Source organism: Sorex fumeus, unplaced genomic scaffold, assembly GCF_029834395.1.
Source record: "Sorex fumeus unplaced genomic scaffold, SorFum_2.1 ptg000044l, whole genome shotgun sequence".
Lineage (NCBI taxonomy): Eukaryota > Metazoa > Chordata > Mammalia > Eulipotyphla > Soricidae > Sorex > Sorex fumeus.
In genome coordinates, this window is record NW_026606101.1 from 13,276,229 (window position 1) to 13,300,985 (window position 24,757).

The 24,757-nt window shown below is 64.7% G+C and overlaps 1 protein-coding gene across 2 annotated transcripts in view; it reads left to right on the forward strand.

Moving 5' to 3' along the window:
* The first annotated feature begins 3,297 nt into the window (after positions 1 to 3,297).
* The window catches only part of NOL4L (nucleolar protein 4 like), a 127,253-nt gene continuing 105,793 nt past the window's right edge, over positions 3,298 to 24,757 (forward strand). Inside the window, exon 1 of one of the 2 annotated variants that reach the window (XM_056121385.1) lies at positions 3,298 to 3,725. In XM_056121385.1, coding sequence (XP_055977360.1) covers positions 3,405 to 3,725 — 321 coding nt within the window. In that variant the 5' untranslated portion in view covers positions 3,298 to 3,404. The remainder of the gene's footprint in view (positions 3,726 to 24,757) is intronic. The other variant, XM_056121386.1, reaches the window with a different exon arrangement.

The window sequence follows — 24,757 nt, forward strand, 5'->3', positions numbered from 1 at the left end:
CCTTCCCTGGCAGATGCAGGAGCTTTCCCTGTAATTAGGGGAAAGGTGGGCTCAGTGCCCATCTTCCCCACCTAGCGAGGACCTTGGGACTCCCGGGGTCTATCCCCAGCCCCTGGCACGTATGGCTGCTCCAGGAATGTTTGTTCAGTGAAACACAGAGTGTATCAACAGTGCTCTTCTTCCTGCTTCAGCACTATTTCTTTTTTGGGGGGGGCGGGGTGTGTGGGACATGGGGATAGCAGAGGGAGCACGTTTGGGCCACCCCTGGTTCTGAACTCAGGAATCACTGCTGGTGGGGCTCAGGGGATCTTATGTGGTGCTGAGGATTGAACCCAGTTCGGGTGAGTGCAAGGCAAGCGTCTTACCCGTTGTACTATTTCTCTGGCCCCGAGCACTTTGCTTTCTTGCTGTTGGGTTACACCCAGCAGTGCTCAGGTCTTACTCCTGACTCTGTGCTCAGGGATCACTCCTGGAAATGCATGGGGGACCCTATGAGGTGCCAAAGATCAAACCCAGGTCAGCCATGTGCAAGGCAAATGTCTTACCCACTGTACTATCTCTTGGGATCCTGGAGTACTTTTTAGCCTCTAAAGAGTCGGGGATGTCCGTGGGACACCTTTAAATGTGAGGCACGCTCCTATATAATTGCTTTAGTCTTTCTATCTACAGTGCCCTGCCCTTAGACAGAGGGCAAAGATAGGGTTCTGTCCAAGGTCAGCTTGCATGGGGGGATGGATGGGTTCACTCTGCGGGGAAGCAGCTGCCTGGGAGCTGCAGGGGTGAGGAATTCCTTGGCAGAGTCTTTGGAATCCGCTCCCTAGCCCGAGTGATGCTACTCGAAGCCCCTGGTCCTTCTATGAGGCCACATCTTGGACCACACTAGAACTCATCACCATCCGGCTTTGAGGTTCTAATAGGCAGGCAGAGACCCAGATGACAGGGAGAAGTGGGCTGGGTTGGTTCTTTTTTTTGGGGGGGGTCACACCCAGCAATGCACAGAGGTTATTCCTGGTTCACGCACTCAGGAATTCCTCCTGGCGGTGCTTGGGGGACCATATGTTATGCTGGGAATCGAACCCGGGTCAACGGTATGCAAGGCAAACGCCCTACCCGCTGTGCTATCGCTCCAGCCATGGGCTGGTTCTTGAAGCATGTCTTAGGACTGGACAGAGTCTCCCCTGCACCCCATACCCGGCCCACGCCCCAGCTGTCCTTCCCCGGAGCCACCCGGGCACCCTCGCTGGAAACGCTCCTCAGGGTTCCTGTGCAGTTCGGTTCCCACATGGGAGGGTGCCCACATCAGGGCAGTGGCGTGGACACACTAAGGGGGCTTCCAGGCTTCACGGAGGCCCCCGCCTGTACCCCTGCGGCTGGGTGGCCTTTAGGCACTACCTTCCTCTCTCTGAGCCCCAGTGGTCACTCTGAAAAGTGGGCATGCTAGCAGGGAACCAAAAAGAGAGCTCTTGGGGAGATACAGAGGAAAAATGACTGTGGAGTTGGTGTATATAAAGTAACATGGAAATGTAAATTATCTAAAAATAAATCTCCTATGTGAAATGCAGAGAGGTTGGGACTTGGAAGACCTCTTAGGCTCATTCAGCCTGTACCGGCACCTCCACCAAGCTGGGACTGGGGTGACTCAGATGCAGAGGCTCTATCTGGGGCTCCCAGTCCACTGGGCACTGACCGTCTGGGGGGGTCCCCCTCGCTGGAGGGCAGGAGCCGGGCAGATCTGGACGGAAACCTGCCTCTCCTCCCTGCATGACCTTGAACGGGTCCGGCCACCTCCATGAGCACCAGGCCTGCCTCAGTGAGAAGGGCCAGGTCCTTAGGCCTCTCAGACTTGCCTGGACACGGCCACTGCTGGTCCCGCGGTGGAGACCGGGATGGGGGTAGCGGCTGTTTCCAGGCAGAAAATAGTCCTGCACTGGCCAGAACCCAGGCCTGTGTGGGGTGTGGCCTGCCTGTGACAGTGGGCTGCATACGCGGAGAGGGGCGCCCCCAGGCAGGATGGGGCAGAGCAGCGGTAAGGGCGGGGCACCTGTTAGGATAAGAGGGCAGAAACGGTGGGTGATCGGTCTGTGCCAGTACTCATGTGAGGAATTTCATTCAGGGAGTGAGGCCAGCTCCACCCTGGTCAGTCCTCTCGGGGGCACTGGCCAGAGTGGGAGGTCAGGGCCACTAGGCCGAGATGCAGCCAGCAAGAGAGGGTGCCACGGAAGGGGTTTGCGTGAGTGTTGAGCATAACCCAGAGCCTTGGTAGGGGGTTCTGAATAAGCGCCCCCCTCCCCCACCCAGGGCAACGATTTCTCTGGGGTCCGGGACTGGCCCAAGCGAAGCCTGTTAAACTTCCAGGGGAATTTGGGGTGCGGGGTAAGGGGGAAGGGAGGGAACTTCGGGAGACCCCGAGGGGGGTACCCTAAAGGGGAGCCCTGGTCTTCTGACACCCGGCTCGCTCGCCAAAAAGTCTGGCCGGTCGCAGGAGGGGAGGCGAGCAGGAAACCTGCCGGGTAAGAACCTCCGCGCGGGGCAAAAATCTGGAGGCGCCCCGCGCGAAGGCGAGGGCGCCGCAGCCGGGAGGGGCCGCGCCCCACTGGCCGTGAGCCCCGGCGGTCCGGACCCAGGGCGGCCCGAGAGGCTCGGGGCCAGGCCCGGCCCGAGGAAAGTGGCTGCCCCGGACGGGGACGCGCGCCTGCCCTCCAGGCGACTGCGGGCGCGGCAGCCCCCGCGCCCCCAGGGGCCGGGCCGGGGCGGGGGCTGGGCCCCGCGGGCGGGCGCGGGAAGGGGGGGCGGCGGCGAAGGCTGCGACGCTCTAACAGGTGGGATCCCGCGGCGTGGTGGAGGCGGGCGCAGGAGGAGGAGGAGGAGGAGAAGAAGGAGGAGGAGGAGGAGGAGGAGGAGGAGGAGGAGGAGGAGGAAGAGCAGCGGCAGCGGGAGCCCGAGCAGGAGCAGGATGAGCCGCGCGAGCTGACAGCCGCCGCCGCCGCCGCCGCCGCCCGCGCCCAGGCTCGGTCTCGCTCCCCGCGCCCGGGGCCGCTCCCCGCCTCCCGCCTCCCCCCGGCCGCCCGCGGGGCGGCCCGCCCCCTCTGCACCTCCGGGCCCGGAGCTGCCTCCATCGCTCCTGCATCCCGGCCGGGGGGAGGAGGAGGCGGAGCAGGAGGCGAGCCGGAGCCGCCGCCGCCAACGCCGCCGCCGCCGCCGCCGCCGCCGCCCGAGCAGGACAGAGCGCGCCGCAGCCCCGCGCGTCCGGCCGCCGCCCGTGCCCATCAGGCAGCCGCGCCAGAGCCACACCGCGGGACAGCCCGGGCCGCGGCGCGCCCCGGCCCGGACCAGCCCAGCCCCGTGCCGGCACCGGGCGGCCGGACAGCCGGCCCGCCCCCGAGGGCGCCGGGCGCGGCGGGAGGATGCCGAAGCCGACGCTGCTGCTGCGCGGGGGCTGGGAGCGCGAGCGCAGCCCCGGGGACTCGGAGCTGGGCCGCCAGTTCCGGGACTGGTGCCTGCGCACCTACGGCGACTCGGCCAAAACCAAGACGGTGACACGCAGCAAATACCAGCGGATCGCCGAGGTCCTGCAGGGCGGCGGCGGGACCGGCGCGGGCAGCGGCCCCGCGGCCGGCGAGAAAGGCAAGTTCCAGTTCTGGGTGCGCTCCAAGGGCTTCCGCCTGGGCAGCGGCCGGGAACCCAAGATGGGCCAAGTGGTGTATGTGCCGGTCAAGACGGGCTCGGTGAGTGCGCGCGCGGCGGCCGCGGGCCGGTCCCGCCGCGGGGACCGGGGCGGGCGGGGGCGGGGTGTGGGCCGTGTGGGTGTGTGTCCGAACGGGTGTCCCTGAGCCTGTCCGTGGGTCCGGCCCGCCCGAGGCGCACGCGTGCCCGCTCGCCCGCCCGCCCGGGCAGCGCTCCGGGCTCGGGGCGTCCCTGCCCCCCTCTGCGCCGCTGCCCGGCCGTGGCCGTGCCGGGCGGGCTGTCCCGGGCTGCTCACCCCAGCATGTTCCGTCCTCCTGTCCCCTCCCCCCGCCAGCAGGCGGCTGCTCGGGAGCCCGAGCCTCCCCCCCGCGCCCCCGCCCGCCCCGGGGCTGCCTGTCCCGGGCGCCTCGCGCTCCCGCCCCCGGGCCGGCTGGGCGGCGTGTGCGTGTGTGCCTGTGTGTGTGTGTATCTGTGTGTGTGTGTGTGTGTGTGTGTCTGTGTGTGGGGAGGGTGGTGCCGCGGGAGGGGGTGGGCAGGGGCAGCAGCGGGACGGGGAGTCCTGCTCCCCAGCGCCTGGGGAGGGGGCCCCGCCGGGGCACTGGCGCCCCGACCCCACCCGGGGCTGGCCCGGGGAGGGGCGGCCGGAGCCGCAGCCTGGCGCAGGAGCAGCCTCCCGCGGGTGGGTGGGGCGCCCCCTCCGCCCCCCGGGCCCCTAGCTCCCCCCTCCCCGGGACGGGGGCGGCCTGACCTATCCATCCCCTCCCCTCCCCCGTCCCCGGGGCCGGCCCGGTCCGGGCGGGGTGGCGTGGGGGAGGGGGCGGGGAACCGCAGCCGCGGACGGGGAGGAGGAGGCGGGCGGCTGGGCGGGGGCGTCCCCTCCGGCCCGGGGCGCCCTGGAGAGGGCGTGCGGCGCGGGCCCCGCGGCTCCCCGCCGGGACCTCATTGTTCTGCGGCGGGTGGGGGCTGGGGGGGTCCCCGGGCTGCTCCCGGGGCGCCGCGGAGCTTTGAACTTTCCGTCGCGGAGACCCTCCGCGGGTGCGTTCCGACCCCGGCCCGGCCGGCCCGGCCGCCCGCCCTGCCCCCCCACGCCCGCTCCCTCCCCGGCCTCGCCCGGCCCGAGCGAGCGAGCGGGGCCGCCCCGCGCCGGCCTCCCTCCCTCGCGCGCTCCCCCGCTCCCCCCTCCGCGCTCCTCCCCCGGCCGGCCCGCCCGCCCCGCGCGCAGCCCGGGCCCCGGCCGGAGCGGGCTCTTCACACACAATTGATTCGGTCGTTACGAAAAGTGCACTTGTCCCCTCCCCCTCCCCCTCCGGCGGCCGCCCGGGCCGGGCCCGCGGGGCGCGGGGGCCGCGCGGGAGGGAGGCGGGAGCCGGGGAGCGGATCCGGAGGCGCCTCCCCCCGCGCCCAGGGGACGGGGCTGCAGGCCGCGGGGAGCGGGGCGCCGCGAGCGCCGAGGGCGGGCGGCCCATCTGCGAGGAGCGCTGATAACCGCGCGGCGGCCGCGGCGGCCAGCAGCCCATCTGCGCCGCGGCCGCCTCCGGCCGGACCCGAGCCGGGGGGCCGGGCCGAGGGGCGCGCCGCGGGGGCGGCCGGGCGGGCAGGGTCCCGTCCCCGGCGGGCCGGGCCGGCCGCCCCCCGCCCAAATCAGTGCTCTCCCCCGAACCCGGGGGAGTCCGGGTCATTGTCGCCTCCCTCCCGGTCGAGCCGGGGACCCCTCCCCCAGCCCAAATCTGCGCCCACTTTCCCACCCGCGGAGTGGGGGGTCACCGACTCTCCGCAGCCGGGCCCTGCGCTCCCCACCCGGCCAGCTCCCGCCGCCTCCCCCCTCCCGGGGCAGTGTCCCCCCAGTTCTAAGTGTGATTTCCCTCCCTGAGGCCAGTGCCCCGGCAGATGGTGGGCTGGGTCTGCTCCTCGCCCCGGCTCCAGCCCTCAGCCCTCCAGGCTTCCCGGCCCCTCCGTACCCCGCCCCCATCGCAGCCTGCGCATCCCTTCCCCCGGGGCGCGGGGTGCCCGGTCCGAGGCGGGCGCCCCAGTCCTGCCGGCAGGTGACCCTCAGAGCTGGCAGCTGACTCACTGGCTGAGTCTGTGTCTGGGTCTGCCTCTCCCCTAGGGCCTGGGCATCATGGGAAGCCCCCCTTCCCCCTTAGCCCAGCGGACTTCAAGGTGGAGCTAAGGCAGGCACATGCCCCCACAGACCAGAGCCGAAAAGGGGGTGTTCGGGCTGGGCTCTGGGTTTTGCCCGCCTGGCCCATCCCCTCAGCTCCTTCCTGAGCCCCCCTCACCCCCTCTGCCCCCCATCCCCAGGCAGCAGGGGGCCTCGCAAACCTCCATCCTGCCTCCCAGACCAATAATGAGCCTTCCCCAAGGGACCACCTGCCCGGGAGGCAGAGAAAGGGGACCCAGGCCTCCCTGGCCAGGCAGCCTGAGGACGACAACACAACAGCCGTGCCCTCCTGCGACAGCCCGCCCCTCCAGCTCCCTGCCTGCCCGGCCCCCGCGGGTCCCCAGAGAGCCAGTTAGTTACCTGCCACTCGCCCAGCCAACCGCAGCCAGCATGGGAGATGCCCCATCCTGCCACCCCCTCTCAGCACCGTCCTGGCGCCCACTGATAATGTCCCTCTTCCCATTTTCCTTTTCACTGATCTAAGAAGGAACAAATTCTGCTGGAATCCTGGGGCAGCCTGGCCTCTTCCTGGGAGGGGGTGAGTGGCACCTCCTTGAAAGGGTACGGAGGGTGTCCCCTGCCTCCATCCGCTGCCCCCGCCCCCTCGCGCACCCACAGAGACCCCCGATCAAACTTATCATGGCCTCTGGTGGCCATCGGGAGAGAGCCTGTAGTTTTGTCCTGGGTGGGTTTGGGTGAAGGTCATTGGCCCATAAATCTTTGTCTTGTGCAAATGCTTAGCACCCACGGGTGTTGTGGGGGGCAGTGGGTACTGGAGCGGGTGGAACTCCGTGCTGGCCTGGGGCACCCCGCTGGAGGGGAGGGGCAGCCCAGGGACGGGTGAGGAAGCCCTGAGAACTGCAAGGGAGGGGAACGGGCGCACTTGCGGGGAGAGGGGCTTGGGGAGCGGGGTCATCCAGCAGCTGACCGCGGGCCCCCTCGTGGGCACGGTCCCAAGGGGGGGGGCGTCCCTGGTGTGTCATCGCTCTTGCATGCGGCTCTCTCTGGGCCGCCCCCTCTCCGGGGCCCCCTCTCCTCCTCCCCCGGCCATATGTGGTGCTGTGCTCCGGCCCTTCCCTCGTCCCGGCCGGCCGCGGGTCGATGATCTGACACCACTTGTCCCGTCCCATCTGGCCCTGAGCTTTTCTGGGTGTGTGTGACAAAGGCTTAATCTGTCCGGACGGGCCCAGGGCGGAGAGGAGGAGGGTGAGGGGAATTACACTTTGCTGGGGCCTCCCGCAGCTGGGGCCCGGGTGGGGGGTGGGGTGGGGTGCGGCGGGGTGGAGGGGGGTGGGGGGGCAAGTTGGCCTTCAGTTTGCAGGTCGTCACAGGAAATAGAAGTGCAGGCGGAGGGCGGGGCCCCCACCAGCGGGCACGGGGCGCGCTCACGAGGCAAGATCCTTTTCATGACAAGAGCCCACCTGGTCCTCCTCCGGAGGGTTCGTTATTTCTTGTGTTGGGCCGGCTTTGGCCAAACAGACAAGCACGCCCCCCGGAGGGAGGCGAGACCCGATTCCGTTCCAGCTTCGGCCACCAGGAGAACTTTTCCCTTTCCTCTGCTCTCCAGAGCCAGGCAGGGCGTTCCAGGGGCCTGCGAGGGTCACCAGCTCTGTGTCTGGGCTGGTGCCCCAGGCCATTTATTAATTTCTACAGCCAGAGAGCCCTGAGGCCCTTTGGGAGCTTATTGTCCTCCTCTCTGCCCTCCTCCAGCTCTGCCATCTCCCAGATAGCAAAACTGAGGCCTGGGGAGAGGAAGAGTCCAGTGGCCAGGAGCCAAATCTGAGATGCAAATCTCTGATCCGGTTGCTTCTCTGTGGGGACCCACGGCCAGCCAGGAATGCCTTTCCCTCCCCCGCCCCGTCCTAGCCCCCTTTCCCCAAGGGGAACTGGAGATTGCCAACCTCCCTGTCCTCCCCATGCTCTTGTGAGTGGGACCCCAGGTGCTGTGCAGGGTAAATTGACTAATGGTGATCTCTTCCCAGTTTGCAGACAATGTTCATTTAGTGCAGAGGGTTTTCACACTCTCCACAAGTCTCCCCAGAGCTTTTGTATAACCCTTTGGCACCTGCGGCCACTGGCCGGGGCGGGAAATGGCCCCTGACTTAGCATGGTGTCCTGGATGCTGTGGCTGGCCGTGACCTTGGGTTGAACACCTCCGTGTTTATGAATGGTCGCCCCAGAGACCTTCTCCGCACGCCTGTCACGGTGACGACGAGGCTCAGCTCCCAGGCTGGGGCGGCTGGGACTGTGGCCAGGCTTCAGATGAGCAAACTGAGGCTTAGGGACTTTCCCCACGATGCCAGATCACTGGTGCTGGGGGTGGGCCGGCCTGGAGTCCAGGTGCCCTCTGTCTACCTCTCCACGCTGAGCCTGGCCGAGGGGGGCCCTTCCAGGTACTGCAAGGAGTCCAGGTCCTGAGTTGGTAAGGGAGAATCCCCGTGAACACAGTCGCAGACTGGCATCATGGGCCGGTCAGCTGGAGCCTGGCCTGGCTCTATGGGGGGGGGGGCCCGGGGGACTCCCTTGGGCCTCACGAGGATGAGACGGGAGGAGCCCTCTGTTGTGCTGGGTTCTGGGGGAGAGTGGGGACCCTTGCATCTCTCAGGAGAGGCGCGGCCTGGGCAGCTATGTTGGTCATTAAGTCTTGGCGATTCAGCTGAGCAAGTTCCCGGGGCCACTCTGTGGGGACGGGTTGACTCTGCATGTAGGTGTCCCAGGGCTCTGTCCAGCCTTCTAGTCCTCTCTCTCAGTGGGAGGGGGTGGGACAGTCTCCTGCCCCACAGGACAAAGCTGGCGTGGATGTTCTCTCCTGCATCCCGCTACAGGCTGCTGGAGAAACTCTGCTCAGAGGACTGGCCAGGGACGAAGGCCGAGGGCCTGACCATCCTCAGGTGTCCGGGCTGCCCCAGCTGGCGCTTACCACAGAGGCTGCAGGCTGGAGGGGACATGCGTGAGGCGGCTGTGTGCATGCATGTATGACCGTGTGGGCGTGAGTGTGTGGTGCCTGCCCATGTACGGATGGGGTTGCCGTGTGCCCAGGGCAGAGTGTGTGTGTGTGTGTCTGTGTGTGTCTTTGTGTGTATCTGTGTATGCCTGTGTGTCTGTGTGTGTGTCTGCTGCATCTATGTGTGTCTGGGCGTGTCTGTGTGTGTCTGCATGTGTCTGTGTGTGTGTGTTTGTGTGTGTGTGTGTCTGTGTGTCTGGGTGTGTCTGTGTGTCTCTGTGTCTGTGTGTGCTTGTATGTCTGGGTTTGTCTGTGTGTCTCTGTGTCTGTGTGTGTGTGCGTGTTTGTGTGTATCTGTGTGTGTGTGTCTGTGCATGTCTGTGTGTGTGTCTGTGTGTGTTTTTGTGTCTGGGCGTGTCTGTGTGTGTCTGTGCATGTCTGTGCGTGCCTGTGTGTCTGTGTGTGTGTGTGTGTGCGTGCGCACGCGCGTGCACATGTGTGCATATGGGTGGGTGCGCTGGTTGAGGGAGACCGTGTGACTGTGCGCGTCTGTGTTGGCAGATGTGCGGGCACCTGGGGTGTGGGCATTGGCAGGCCATGCGTGTGACCGTGTGTGCCTGCACACATGTGCCTGATCCAGGGCACACAGCGTCCGTCTGGTCGTGCACAGCTGCTGGGGGTGCCCTTCCTCAGAGCCGAGTCAGCCTCCCCGGCGTCCCGGCCCCCTGCCCAGGGGGTCTCAGCAGCCCCCTAACGGAAGGCGAGGGGGGGAGGGCGTGGCCTGCAGGAGGATGCCACCTCAGGGACCCAGGACGCCTCTTTGTTCCCAAGGCCCCTCTTTGTCTGCAGGCTGCTGCCTCTCCCTGCCCTCTTGGCCCTCTGGAAGGAAAGCGGGGCAGAGCTGTGACCTTTACCCCAGCGCCGCTTAGGAGCCGATGCTGAGCCTGTGGCCGGGGTGGGACCTGGCCTGCTTCTAGAGAGAGGCTCCGGGCTTGCCTGAGTCCACGGCCAGGATGGATGGGATCTCAGCCACTGCCTCGGGCTTGCTCCACCTCTCCCAGCCTCAGTTTCCTCATCTGGAAAATGGGCCTTGAAGAGCCACTTCCAGAAACCTGGGCAAGTGGGAAGGGCTGGGGCTCAGCCGAGCAAATCTGCCACTCACCCTAAAGCAGTTTCCCAAAGAGAGTAATAAAGTGCTTCCTGCCCCCCCCCCAGGGCAGGTGGTAGCAGTAGCAGCCTGGGGTGAAATTGGGGGCACTTTCGGTTTATTCACTTGAAGAAAGTAGATTTCCAGAAGGGTGCTGAGTGATTTTTTTTTTCTGCAAAGGGGGTGATAAGCCAAGTAAATTTGGGAACCTGTGTGCTGATGCAAGAGGCAGAAAGAAGAAGGCCGGGCGAGCACTGTCTGGGTGCCGCTGACTCCAGGGATGCCCCCCATATCCACGCTTGCTCCTGGCCCATCGACACCTGGCGGGGAGGCGCATGGCACTTGGGACTTCCGGTCACTGGACTCCCCAGCTTCTTGGCCCAGCCTTCCCTTTTCCTCGTTTGGCCTTAGTTTTCCCTCTGTGTAATGGAGCCGCCTTTCTTCCTGGTCGGACTGGGGTGGAGAGGAGAGCGGCAGCCCACCCGAGAGGCTGTGGAGAGGCGCTTCAGGAAACGCGGGCCTTGGGGCTGGAGCAATAGCACAGCTGGTAGGGCGTTTGCCTTGCAAGCGGTCGACCCGGGTTCGATTCCTAGCATCCCATATGGTCCCCTGAGCACCGCCGGGGTGATTCCTGAGTGCAGAGTCAGGCGTAGCGGCTCTGCATGGCCGGGTGTGACCCAAAAAGGAAACGTGGGCCTCTCACGAAGCCCGTTGCCTCACCTGGCACCTGGGTTAGTCAGGAGTGGAGTCTTGGCCAGGTTCCAGGATGGTGGGGTGAACTCCTGCACACTGCAGTGCTCAGCAACGATTTGCACCCTGGGGGTCATTATCTGAGTCACTTCCGTGTCCCTGGGCCCTGGGCGGTGCTGCATGACCCCCCTCACACAGCCTCTTGCCCCAAGGTCCCCATGTGGGGCAGGGTGGGGTGGGGTGTCAGAGCTCAGGGGCTCACTCTGCCCAGACCAGGGAACTTTATTGACGCCCTCCAGCCTCGGATGCCTGCTGGTTGTGTCAGGTGCTGGGAGTCCAAGGATGGGTGCTGAGGGTGAGGGCGTGTGGGCACCCCCTGCTGGAAGGGTGAGCTCTCCACACCCCCTGCACCTGCTGCCCACCAGCTCCCAGTGGGGGTCCGAGAGCACAGCTTCCGTGTTCTCAGCCCATCGAGGCTGCTGACTTGGGTGGGGAGTCGAGAATCTGGCCTCAGAGCACCCTGGGTTGCTCCCCAAGCTTCACCCAGAGCAAGTGGCCCCAGGGCCTGGAAGCAGGTTCCCCCCCCTCCCCACCCGGTCTGGGTGGCCCTTGCTTGAGGGACTCCTCAAAAGCTTCCCAGGGGTGGGGGTGGGGCTGGAGCGATAGTACAGTGGGTAGGGTGTTTGCCTTGCACGCGGACTGACCCGGGTTCGATCCCGGGAATCCCACATGGTCCCTCGAGCACCACTAGGAGTGATTCCTGAGTGCAGAACCAGAAGGGATCCCTGTGCATTGCCGGGTGTGACTCAAAGAAAAAAAAGCTTCCCAAGATCCAGTTTGCACCCACTCCCCCACCCGCTTGGCCAGACCCACCCAAGTCAGTGCTAGGTGCCCCTTCCCTCTCCACCCCAATTCCCTCCCCCCCCACCACCACCCCAGTGCTGGCCAGTGCGGCAGGTGGAGAGACTTAAGGGAGAGGCAGTGCTCACTCAAGGACCCCTCAGGGAGCAGGGCCCAAGCTGGACTGGCTCCGAAGCAGGGAGACTGTGGCTCCCTCCTCACCCCCCACCCCTGCACCTGCTCTCCTGCCTTCCTGCTCTGCCTGTGGCCAAGCCTGTTAAGTCCACCTTCTAAATCCACGGTGGATTCTGCCCCCGCCCCTTCACGCCCCTGTGACTCCAGGCCTGGAGGGGCAGCCGCTGCGCAAATTGGGCTCCTCGTGTCCTCAGCACCCCTGTCCCCTAATCCTCTCCCCACACAGTCAGAGGAAACTTGACAGAAAGCAGATTCTCAGGCTCCTGGGTGTTGAGCCCTCCGGAATTCCGTCTCCCCGAGAGCTGGGGTGTTTCCTGAGCCCTGAGGGTCGAGCACCCTGTCCACTCTCCCCTGCTGGCCGGAGCGCCCCTCTGCACCTGCCCTCCGCACCCCCCCCCGCCCGAGTTCAAACAGCCTCCTTAGTCGCCTGCCAGCCATGCCCCCCCGCCCCCCCCACCCCCTGTAGTCCCGCCTGCCCTGGGTCCTTGGGCCTGCCGCCCCCTCCGCCTCCCTGTCTCTGACGGCCCCCTCTTCTCTCTGGAGTCTTTGTCTGCGTTGCATCCTCTCTGCCCACCCCATCAGGATCGACTTGGCATCTCTGCTTCCTCCCATGCCTCTCTGGCCCTTGTGGTGGCCCCTGTCATTCTCTGGGTGTCATGTTTGTGTCCTTGTCACTGCGAACTCCCCACCAGGCCGGGCCCGTCTGGGTTTGGTTGTTATTTTATATAGGGGGTGCTGGGGATGGAAGCCTCCCGCACAGAGAGCCCTGTCCAGCCCGGGTCAACCTCTCAGGGCCTAGAATAGCCCCTGTCCCTATGGTCAAGGTGGGGGATAGTGGGGAGAGCCACTGCCCAGGCCAGTGCTCGGCCTTAGACCCCAGGGTTCTCACCCCTGCTCCCTCATGCAGGAGTCCAGGGCACCTTCAGGGCCGTGACCTTGGACAAGAGCCTTTTGGAGAGAGCCAAGCACGGGGCACCCACTGCCGGGGTGCAGAGCTGAGCAGAGCGTGGGCTGTGGACAGGGTGCCCAGGGCATGAGCTACTGCTGCGGGGGGCTGAGGGATGGGCAGGTGAACCCGGTTGGGGCGCAAAGGAGAGAAAGCTCTAGAAAGTTACTCAGATGAGCTGGTGCCCCATCTGGGAGGAAAGCAAGGAGGGGCAGGGGGCTTGGAAGAGGAAGAGGAGGGGGCAGGGTAATGGCACAGCGGGGAGGGCGTTTGCCTTGAACACAGCTGACCTGGGTTCTATCCCCGGCATCTCTTATGATCCCTGGAGCAACACCAAGAGCGATTCCTGAGTGCAGAGCCAGGAGTAATCCCTGAGCATTGCTGGGTGTGACACCCCCCCCGCAAAAAAAAATGGAGAGCTCAGGTATGGCAGGTGCAGGCCTGGAAGGTGCCCTCACCACGAGGTGGTGACACAAGAGGGTGCGGGGCACGGGCCAGGGCAGAGCCTGCCCAGGACAGGAGAGGAGGGGCTGGACTCTGTGACACCAGTGTGGGAGGCCAAGGGCCCTGGTGGACCCCTGGTGGGAGAAGGGGCATTGAGGAAATCGGGCATGTGGACAGGCTGGGCTGTCTGGGCTACCGCACAGGGGACAGACCCGGTGGGTGGACCCGAGCCCTTCTTTAGGTGGGAGGTGTGTGTCAGTGGCCGCCGCGGAAGACCCGGTGACTCAGGCCCCAGTGGGGCCCCAGCTCCCTGTCAGCCTGTTTGCGGGGGCCCCAACCCGCCGGCCTGGGCCCCTGCTTGGGCCGATGACTCATCGTTTTCTCGGCATCCTGGGCTGAGGAAATGTTTGAGGAGATGGAGACACGGGTCCTGCTTTGGCAGGCTGGGTCCTGACTGGTGCCGCAGGTTCTCGGAGTGAGCTCTCAGGGCCTGGGGCTGGCCGGGAGTGTCCCCAGGGTGGGTTTCCGGGAGCCCAAGTGAGAGGGAGGCTATGCCAGCCCTCTCGACAGCCCCGCCCTGGGGACCTGATGCCTCCAGCAGGGACACTGGGAGGGAACTCCACTGAGGAGTGGGGTGGGGGGCGTCTGCCTAGGCCCCCGGGCTCTGCTCTCCTTGGGGACGTGACTGGCTGCACCCCGCATTTGGGTCCCAGCATCTGGTTCTGTGTGAATGGCGGGCCGGCTCCACGGCTGGCCTTGTCTGTCGGGGAAGGCCGGCAACCCACAGGCCCAGGTGGACACCCGGGGAGATGGCACAGAACCACAGCAGCGGGCGCCGGAGAGATGCCCAGGAGCCCAGGTTCTGTCTCGGGCACCCCATGGTTCCGTGAGCACCACCCGGGTGTGGCCCTGAAATCCTGCGGTTCCTTCTCTGGATCCCCTAGGGGGACCACCCTTCCTACTGCAGGGGGCCCAGACAGACCCAAAAGGGCCGTTGGCCTTCTCGGTGCTAGTTAGGAGGCCGCTTTGCGGGTGACAGAAAAGCTTGGGCCAAGGGGGGTCAGGAGAAGCAGTTCCTAGAACTCTGATCTGCTGGGGAGACCCAGAGCGGGATGGAGCAGGAGGAGGGGCAAAGGGCACCATGTGGACTCTGAGCTCTGAGCCCCTGCAGCCTGCAGGCCTGGGGAGCTGGGGAGCAGGGGCGGGGCAGGGAGCCGAGCTGGGCCTTTCTTCTCCTCCACCCTCCGTCTCCTCTCTCTGTAACCGTGTACCAATGGTCCGATGGTCCGCGCCAGTCTGTCCTGCCTGCTGTGTCCGTGTTGGAGACAGCCCCAGCCCTCAGCCCTGACACTGCAGTGGGAGCTCAGCACGGCCCCAGGCTTGAGTTTCTGGGACTCACGAGCCCATGAAGCAAGTCGCCGCCACTCCCTGAGCCTCAGTTTCCCCTTCTGTTGGAGGGACCTGGCTGGGTGCTGGGGGAGCCTGAGGGCCTGCCGTGGGAGCCTGGGAAACTAGGCAGGGGAGAAGGGAGGAGAGTGCGACTGGGGAGGGGGCCCAGGTCCCCAAGGTGGGGGGCTGCCTGCTCCTCTCCGGGATGGGAGCCCCTTTGTGCAGGAGGGGGGGCGGAGGGGGGACGAGCCCTAACTGAGGCTGTCCTGTGGGTTCCCATCAAGCAGTCTGTGAGGGAAGGGGGCGCTCCCAGGGTCAGAGGCTGCCTGAGTCCAGCTGCCTCTTGGGGGAGGGGGCCAGAGAGGGGGTGCTTCAGAGGGGGTAGTTTCAGCTCCCACCTCTCCCACCGGCTGTGCAGCCTCAGACAGACAGGGTTTGAGCCTTCCTGCTGCATCCGTCCAGCGGGGGTCCTCGTGGTACTGCCCGCCAGGGCCTGCCCCTGAGTCCACAGTGACCAGTGCTTACCGCAGGGGCTGCTCCATGCCAGCTGCCCTGGCCAGAGCGGGACAAAGGGGACTTTTTAGGAGTTGGGTCCCCCTGGTGCCCCACCCCTCCACAGCAGAGCTCACACACTCGCCCCCCCCCCCCCCCCGCGTCTCTGTGGGCCCACACCGGCCAACACAGGCTCTTTCCAGAACAGGGAGGCACCGGGAGCCCGTCCTGGGCACGGGACATGGGGAGGCCTGGCCTTGGGGTCAGCGGGTCAGGAGGGCCAGGAGCAGGAGGGGGTGGGGATGGGGTCGAACCTCAGCCAGGGTCTTGCACTTCAGCTGAGAGGGGGAGCTCTGGGCCCACCCTCATGAGCAAAGCACAGCCCATCCCCCGCCCCACCCCACCAGGCCAGCTGTCTGGGCGGCATGAAGCTCTGGGCTGGGCGACTGGCATGGAGGCTGGAGGCCCCCAGGGGAGGCCCAGAAGTGGGACCTGCGGATGAGGGGCATGGGAAGGTGTGTGTGACGGGACACAGCGGCATCCTAGGAGGGGAGAGGTGCCTGGCCCACTCCCTGTCCCCAGCCCCCCTTCTGCATCGGTTGGCTCTGGAGCCCAGCTGCCTGGGTGTGAATCTGAGATCACATCTGAGAATCTGCTGTGGGGCATGAGCTAACTCCCCAGCCTCTCTGGGCCTTTCTTTTTTTTTTTTTTGAGGGGGGCAGTCTTTTTTTTTTTTTTTTTTAAGCATGCCTGGCTATGCTCAGGGCTTACTCCTGGCTCTGCCTATGCTCAGGGATTACTCCTGGCTCTGTGCTTAGGAATCACTCCTGGTGGGCTCAAGGGACCCTATGGGGTGCTGGGGATTGAGCCTGGATCTGCCACATGCAAGGAAGTGCCCTCCCCGCAGGACTATCCCACCAGCCCCTGTTTTCTATATCTAAAAAGTGGGGGGGCATGCTGGAGAGATAGGGCAGGGATTAAAACATGAGCCAACCCCGGTACCATCCCTGGCACCACAAAGGGTCCCCTGAGCCCCACTAGGATTGATCCCCGAGCACAGAGCCAGGAGTAAGCCCTGAGTACCTCTGGGTGTGGCCCAGTAACCCCTGTCCCCCCTTCCCCATCATAGCCAGTCATGAGCGGCAGTGAAGACCAGGCTCCCACAGCTCGGCTTTCCTGGCTTCTGCTCATTAAGGCTAGGGGCAGAGGTGAGAGGTCAGCCCCGGAGGTCAGCTGGTGGGGGGGGCCCAGATCTCGAGACTGGCCTCCGGCATGGAGGGAATTTCTGTCATCTGTCATCCCCAGCCCTGTCGCCACTGTCCCTGAGCTGGGGATGCGGCTGTGGGGGTGCAGGAGGCCCAAGGGCCTTGCCCAGGGCGCTTGGCCGGGCCCCAGCGGCTGGGGTTTCAAGGCCCTGCTCTGCCCGCTGCAGGCCGGCCGCTCTTGAGAAAGTTCCCAGCGCCTAGCCTTGGTCTCCTTATCAGGAGGGGGGGGGGGGAGAGGCGGTGGGGGGCGGGGCTGCAGCTCTGAGCCAGGGCAGTGCCCCTTGAGGGGCTGGGACTGGGGAGTGGGGTCCCTCCTCGATCCCCGCCCCCCCCCCCCCCCCGCACCGGGGGCTCAGGCTGATGGGGCCCCGGCCGGAGGTCTCAGCAGCGCGGCTCTCAGCTGCCTTGTTCTCTCTGAAAGCCTCTTTGTCAAACCCCACCGGGCTCCTGTGGGGCTGCATGACCCTGGGGCGTCTCGAGCCTCAGTTTCCTCCTTGGTCAGCTGGGCAGAGCCACGGCCGAGGTTGCCCTCCCGCCACGGGCTCTTTGGAAGCAGAGACCCCCCTCCCCGCCCCAATGCACCACGTTTTATTCTTTTTTCTCTTCTCTCAGAGGAACCCCAGCCACCCCCTTGCACCCGGCACAGGGCCACCGCCACGGCTCGCTCTGGATTTGGTCAGACTTTGCTTGTCCCGTTCCTGCTTGTCCCCCACCCCTCCCCGACCCACACGCACAGGCTGGGTCTCTGCAGGACGCAGGGTGAGGGGTGCTGGGCCCCTCCGTCACCCTCCTGTGACGGAGTCCTGTCGCCTCCCCCCTGGCAGAAACACTCAGTCTTTCCGCCTGTTTTCTCTCCTCTTCACCCAGGGGCTGGTTGAAATAGGTGGGCCTTGCCGACTTCCTGCTTCTCTCTAGGCCTTCTGTCGGGTCCCCAGAACCCTCCCAGCCAAAGCCACCCAGGCCCCCAAAGGCCCCTTCCTTCTCATCTGTGCCTCCTCATTGCCCCTCAGCCACACCGAGCTCCTGTAGTCCTGCTGGGCCCTGCTGGAATGTCACCTCCTCCATGAGGCCCTCCGAGACTGTCTTCCCAGAGAGCTGGATTTCTTCCCTTCCCTTCCCTTCCCTTCCCTTCCCTTCCCTTCCCTTCCCTTCCCTTCCCTTCCCTTCCCTTCCCTTTCCTTCCCTTTCTTTTCTTTCTCCTATCTCTCCTGGCCCTTATTCATCTTTAGGGCCCTTATCAGCGTCTGGCAGATGCTGGGTCTGTGGTCTGTATAGCTGCCCTCCTGGGCTCCTGAGGACGGGGATCTTGTGGTCTTGCTCACAGCTCGGTTCCCAGCACCTGGTGCCTAGTAGCCACTTGGTCAGTATTTGGTAAAGGGAAGATGCAAGCTTTCCCTTTTCTGCTTTGTGCCTCAGTTTCCTCTAAAAAACACAGAACCAGAATTGTGGGACTGAAAGCCAGGTGCTTACCTGATGGTCAGGGCCCTGTCTAGCAGTGTCCCACCTGCCCTGTAAGCGCAGTCCTGTAGGCCTAGGGTGAGGAACATGGAGGGACTAGAGGGAGGATGGTCACAGAGCTGCCCCCCACCCCCCTGCTCAGTGACCGTCTTTGAACCGGCTCCTGGCGCTGTTGGGAACCTCAGGTGGGGCAAGGACACAGGCCGTGGGCACAGGGCAGAGGAGCCGGCTCGGAAGGAGGGCGGGGGCCGGGAGCTCCGTGGCTGGGTGGTCCCCGAGAGCCAGGGCCCAGGCAGAGAGAGCGGCCCTGGGGGTGGGGCAGCGGAAGGAGGCCTCAGGGAGCAGACCCTGGAGCCCCCGCAGGCGGAGGCTGTGGGTTCTGGGGCGGGCAGCAGCCTAGAGGGAACTTACTCTACCGAAAGGACCCAGAAATGGCTGGGCAGGAAGGGGTGGATTTGACAGCCTCCTCTTCCTCAGCTCAGCTGGCTTGCTCGCCGCAGGAAAAGCCTCTTTGCCTTTCTCTCACTCCTTTATTCATTTACCTGCAAGTTCAGCAGCTGGAGAGAGCCTGCTAGGGCGAGGAGCCCCGAGATATGGCTCAGGACGCCTCCTGGGGTGCAGATCCCACAGGTGTGGTAGCGGCAGCGGCAGCGGCAGCAGCGGTGATGGTGGTGGTGGTGCAGTGGTGATTATGGCAGTGACGGTGATGGGAATTTCAGGGGTGATGGCAATGGAGGTGGGTGCTGATAATGTTAGAAGGCACAAATGGTGGTGATGGCGAGGATGGCGGTGGTGGTGGTGGTGATGAGGAAGATGGTGGTGGTGGTGATGGTAGTGATGGTGAGGATGGTGGTTGTGATGGGGGTGGTGGTGGTGAGGATGGTGGTGAGGGTGAAGATGGTGGTGGGGGTGTGTGATGGCCAACACAGCAGTCACGGCCATGGTAATCTTAGTGACGATGCTGAAGACGGTGATGGTGGGATGGGGGTGATAATGGTGCCATGTTGGTGATGTGGTGGTGGCGGCAGCACCGTTGGTGGTAGTAAAGGTGACGATGGCGCCGGTGAGAGTGAGGATGTGTCAGCCCACGCTTCCTGAGCTCCCACTGCCGACCTGCTCTCCGTGTTTCCTGTGGGCTTGTGCACACGCCGCCATCAGCAACCCCGTGAGGCGCCCAGATCTTACGTAACCTGCCCGAGGCCTCCTGTGAGCAAAGGGCGGCCCCCGGATGTGACCCAGGGCCACTGTCTGGCCGCCTGCTCACTGCCACTCCCCGAGGAAGCCCCCTCCGCAGGTGACTTCCGCTTCTCCACCCTGGGGAGGGTGGGACCCAGCGTGGGGCCAGTAAGCGTCTGGCAAGGTGCAGTCTCCCCAGTCTGTGGGGAGGGCAGGAGTCTGTCTGTCCACCTGGCTCCACCTTCCAGAGCACCCTGGCCCACTGCTCCTGGGCCTGGCCTGTGCCGGGGGAAATCATCCATGCCCTCCAGGGACGCCACTGGGGAGCCAAGGAACCGCCACTCACCCGGCGTTGGCCTAAGTGTCCAGGGCCTCCTGTTCCCTGGAGCAGCGAGGTGAGCCGGGGAGCAGAGTCTATCCCAGACCCTCCTGCAGGGCAGGCGGGCGGCAGCTTCCTGGGCCAGCAAGTACTTCCTCTCGCTGCCTCTTGCAGACCAGGGCGGGGCTGTTTTCCCACCCCTGGCTGAGGACCAGCCTCCTGCACCCCCAGCTGGAGGAAATCCAAACTGAGAGGGGGCAGAGTGTGGGAGGGGGCTAGGAGCAGAGGGCCTGGGCACGGGGCTACCTCTGCGAGCCCCACGCAGCCCCGGGCCCACCTCTTCCCTGGGGACCTCTTGGATTTGATTGTTTGGAGTATCCACACGAGGGGCTTCAGAGCCAGGCACTTGACCAAGCTCTGGAGACCCAAGTGAAGATCTCTGCCTGTGGAGAATGGACACCCAACGCCTGGGGGCAAAGTGCATGTTGAATTTAGAGCAATGTCCAAGTTGTCACCTGCTTGAGGGGCACGGTGGAGAAAAGAATGAAAGGGAGCTGGAGGTGCCAGGGTGGGAGGCATTGGAATTTTAATCAGAGTGTCAGAAAGGGCCCCACAGAGAAGGGGGCACTTTGAAGGATGCTCAGAGAAAAAGGGAGGGGAGCAAATTGGCATGGTGTGTGGCGGGAGAGCATTCTCGGTGGAGGGTGCAGCTCATGCAAAGGCCCGGTGGCAGGAGTGCATCTGACAGGTGTGGAGAACAGTGAGCCTGGGAGCTGCAAGGCCCTATTTGACACTGCAGGACCTTGGAGGGCACAGAACAAGTCATTTCTTACATAAAAATCAGTGATATCAGTGTGGGGTGGAGGGTTGGGGTGGCCGGGGGAGGGACAGGGTCTTCCTGCCCAGCTCTCAGCCTGGAGGATGGGTCTGTAGACTAGTCCTGACTCCTTCTGGAACTGGAGCCATAGGACAGCGGGGAGGGCACTTGCCTTGTGTGTGGTTGGGTTCCATCCCCAGCACCCCATACGGTCCCCTGAGCCCACCAGGAGTGATCCTTGAGCACAGAACCAGGAGACAGCCCTGAGCACTGCTGGGTGTGGCCAACGAATAAGATGTGTGTGTGTGAGTGTGTGTGTGTGTGTGTGTGTGTGTGTGTGTGTGTGTATAAACCTAGCCCTGATGCCAGAGGCTGCCTCTTCCTCAGCCCTGAGTTCAAATCCTCCTGGGTCTAAAACTTTCTGGCTCGGTGAGCTGAGGAGTGAATCCCTGTCTAGAGCTGCCTCTGTGTCTTGCCTGTAGACTCCTGAGTGGCAGTACCTGCAGGTCACAGTCTCATGGGGACACACAGGAGACTCACCGAGAGGATCCAGGAGCCCAGCATACATTGGCCTGTCTGAGTTACCCAGGAAATGCTTCCAACCGGGACCTCTCCCATCCTCTCCACACTGGGAATCTCGCCCATCCCTTAAACTCCGGGAGCAAGAGGGGGCAAGGAACCCAGGGGCCGGGGTGCACGGCGTGCCCAGGTGACAGTGAGGCAGGGTAGATGGAGGGTGGATCCTGGGGACCCAGGGTGGCCCCCTCCACACCGTGGAGCAGTAATCATCAGATTTGTGGTCCCCGGCAGGTTTCGTAAGGAGCAGCTTGGGGAACCCGGCCGTCTGCTGTTAGGGTGTCGAAAGGCGCTGAGCGTCTGGGGAAACCCAGGCCACAGACGGGCAGCGTCCCAGGCAGGTCTCGGAGAAGAGGAAGAGGCTGGGGCTCACGTGACTGTCCACCCGGCCTGAGTGTCCATCCGGTGTCTGGCCTGCCAGTGTGGGGAAGGCTGCCCCCACCCCCCACCCCCCCTGCACCGACTGGCCTCCCAGCCGCGAGGCTCCTGGGGAGCTCTGAGCCAAGGGAGTAAGGGAAGCCCAGCTTCAGCGTGGGGCCCCGCCTGGTCCCCCGGACTGGGCCCTTCTCCCCGGGGCTCTGTCCATGCTTGGGCCCAGCCTCCAGGAAGGCTCTGCCCAGGAATGGGAAACAGGACCCGACTCTCAGCCCTCCCTGCCTCCGCCTGCTGGGGACGCTGCGGTGGCCTCTACTGAGGCCGGGGGTGGGGGGGGAGGGGGGTCCGTCTGTGCTCGGTACTCGCCCAGACAGCTTTTCCCAGAGAGACAGCACATGTACGCTGGGTGTTTCTGCTTCCTACTGTCACCGAGCAGTGACGCCCCTGGGCAACAGGGAGCATGGCTGGGTTCCCCGATCCTAACGGTCCTCTCATCCCCGGTCAACTCAGCTGCAAGATGGGGGCCCGGGCTGGTCAGTCCCAGCTAAGGGAGGCTGTCAGGGACACATCGTCTGGAGAGATGGGGACTGAGGCCCGCTCGGGCTCCTTCGCATGCCCGCCAGGCCCTGAGCAGCACAGAGTTCCTGGCGCTGGGCTTCGACCTGAGAGGTGCCAGGGAGCAGCCGGGCACCCCGCGGTGGTGGCGCTCTTCTTAGGAAGGGGCTTCCGTGCTGGAATTGTACTCATTGTGCCCCCCGCCCCCACACATACACCCTGTCCCTACTCAGAAGGGGAGGGGCAGCGGCAGGTGGTTCTCGGGTGTGGACATGAGGCCAGCCCGGGCTGCACTGGGCAGCCAAGGGCGCCTTTGTCCCCTTTGTCTCCTCTCGTGCAAATTAGCAATTACCTTTCCTGCTCTGCAAGCTCGGCCTTTCCTGGGAGAATTGCTCGGGGAGCAGCCACTGAGCAGGCAGGCGCTGCCTGGCTAATTAGGGGGTGGCCTCTGGGGAGAGGCTCCAGGCCAGAGTGGCCAGAATTGGGGCTCCAGCTGCCTGCGGCTGGTGCCAGCGCTGCTGGAGGACCCGGCGATGCCCTGGGCTCTGGCACACTCGGGCCTCTGACCCTGGCTCCGTGGCTTCTGAGCTGTGCGCTCTTGGCGGAGTCGCTCTGCCTCTCTGGGCCTCCGTCTCCTCCTCTTCCCCTGTAGGGCTGTGTGGGTTTGGAGCTGTTGCTGCCTCCACCTTGACAGCCCTTGGCATGATGGGCAAGAGGAGAAGCCCAGCTGGGCCTCAGGCCTGTGGGTAAGGGCAGCACTGGGCAGGACTCGGCCCGGTCAGCTTCTTTAAGGAACAGAGAACTCAAGGCACTGAGTGCTCAGCACTGAGTGCTCGTGTGCCTGGAGCAGGGCCTGACCCGGGGCAAGTGCTCCCAAAGGTGAGACTCCTCCCCTCTTTCCTCCCTCCCCTCTCCCTCCTTCCCCCTCACTTCCTTCCCCTCCCTCCTCCTTTCCCTTTTCTTCCTCCTTCCCGTCTTCTCCCTCCCCTCTCTGTTCTCCTTCCTTCTCCCTCTCTCCCTCTTTCTTCCCTTCTTCCTTCTTCCCCTTGTCTCCTCCCTCCTCTCCCCTCCTCTTCTTCCTTCTCTCTTCTTTTTTCTTCCCCTTCCCTCCTCTTCCTTCTCTCTCTCTCTTTTTTTTTTTGCTTTTTGGGTCACACCCGGCGATGCACAGGGGCTACTCCTGGCGGTGCACGGGGGACCATATGTGCATGCTGGGAATCGAACCCGGGTCTGCCAGGTGCAAGGCAAATGCCTTACCCGCTGTGCTATCGCTTCCGCCCCTTCTCTTCTTCCTTCTCCTTCCCTCCTCTCCTTCCTCTGCTCTCACTCTTTCTTCCTGTTCCTTCTCCCACTCCTTCCTCTCCCCCTTCCCTCCTCCCTACCCCACTCCTGCCTCAGAACCCCACTGACCTGAGCTGAGGCAGCTGCCAGAGGCTAAGGGAACGGGGGCTGCGGGTGACCTGCGTGGGGTGGGGGGGGCAGGGAGGGGCGCACACAGACACTCCCATGACAGTGGACACCTGTGGCTGCCTCCAGGGTGGAGATGGGGAGCCTCGACCCTGCAGAGCACAGGACATGTGCTTCTTTTTTGGGGCACCGCTTTTCCAGGTTAGTTTCTGGAAAAGTTGCTCCGGGATCCAAGGCTTGGGCAGGAGCGAAGTGGAGGTGGGGCGGGAGTTTGTCCCCGAGGCGGAGCACATGGCCCTGCAGTGAGGTGACCTTGCAGTGTGGCTCAGGGCTGGAGTGTGGTCCCCGCTGCCTGCCAGAAGCTTGGGTGTCGGGACTTTGGGTGGGCAGCTGCGGGACAGGGAGGGGACTCCGGGCAGAAGCCCTGGGGGTTGGAGGGTGTCTGTGCAAACCTGCGTGGGACACGCTGCCGACCGCAGGCCTGAACAAAGGGCTTTGTGGGGGCACTGTCTGGTGAGAGGGTCAGCACCCCACGGCCCTGCTCCCCTGTGGTCTCTGCGGGTGCCCTCGGGCCTCTGCCCTGGCCTGTCACCAGGCCCTTCCCCCGGGCCAATGCTCATTGGCCCGAGCTGAGGTGCCACTGGCCCGAGGGACATTTGAGCCCGGGCGTCCGACCTGAACCCCACTGCTCACCCCTCATACCCTGTCTCCAAGTGGGGCCCTGGCCAGTTCCCAGGGGCCCAGTTAATCCCCTCTCAGGCCCCCAGCACGGGCCAATTAGTGCCTGCTGTGAGGGGCACCGCACCTGCCCCCGCCCCGCCCGCCTGCCAGGCTCCCAGAGGCCCCCCCTGCTCTGGTCTCTGGGCTCCCAGCGCTTCCGGGACCCAGTCTAGGGGCTGGGTTTTTGTTGGGGGTTGTTGTTGTCTTCCTGGGGAGAAGCAGTGAAGCCAGTGAGAGATGCGCCCGCCCTGCGTAGCCCTGCCGCTCCTCTGCTCTCCTCGCCTCGGCCCCTTCTCCCGGGGCCCGGACCGGCAGGTCCCCAGGGACAGGCGGGTGGGTTGCTGGCCAGCGACGGTCGCTCCTCACCTGGGCACAGAGCTGGCTCCCGCAAGGGAGGAGGAGGAGGAACAGGTCCTTGAGATGTGACAAAGGTCTGAGTGTGGGCCGCCAGAGCAGCCGTTTCCAGGCAACTGCGCTAGCCTGGGCTCCCCGCGGCGGCGGGCACATCCGTCATGCCGCCGCCCGGCTCAGCCGGGGAGCTGGGGCCGCCCCAGTAGCCGGGCACACAGCCCGCGGCCGGCTCAGCCCTGCAGGGACAGCAGCTCCCCCTCAGGGGCCGCCTGGGGAGGCAGTACAGAGGGCTGTTGAGGGGCACCGGGCGGGGCTCCTGTGTCTGTCTGTCCCCCCTCCCTCCATCCTTCCAGCTATCCCCCATCCGTCCGTCCATCCTTTCCTCTGTTCTGTCCAGCCTGATCCTTCATCCTTCCATCCATCTCCCATCCATTCCTCCATGTCCATTCATTCATCTGTCTGTCCATCTGCCCAGCTTCTTCCTCCTTTTGCCCAATCTTCCATCCATCCATCCATCCATCCATCCATCCATCCATCCGTCCCTCCCTCCCCCCCATCCATCCATCCATCCATCCATCCATCCACCCGCCCCTCTGTTCATCCAGGAATAGAAAGGTAGGGGGCAAGCAGACTGCAGATGACTGGCCAAAACCCTGCCCTACTTCAGGGCCACTGTTTATCCTTGGTCACCTCCCCCACCCCTCCTCTGGGCCTCGGTTTGTTCCACTGTAAAATGGGCAGAGTCATGGTTTTCAGTCTGGAGGGGTGTTGTGAAGCCCGTGGCAAGTGCTCTGTAGAGACCAGTG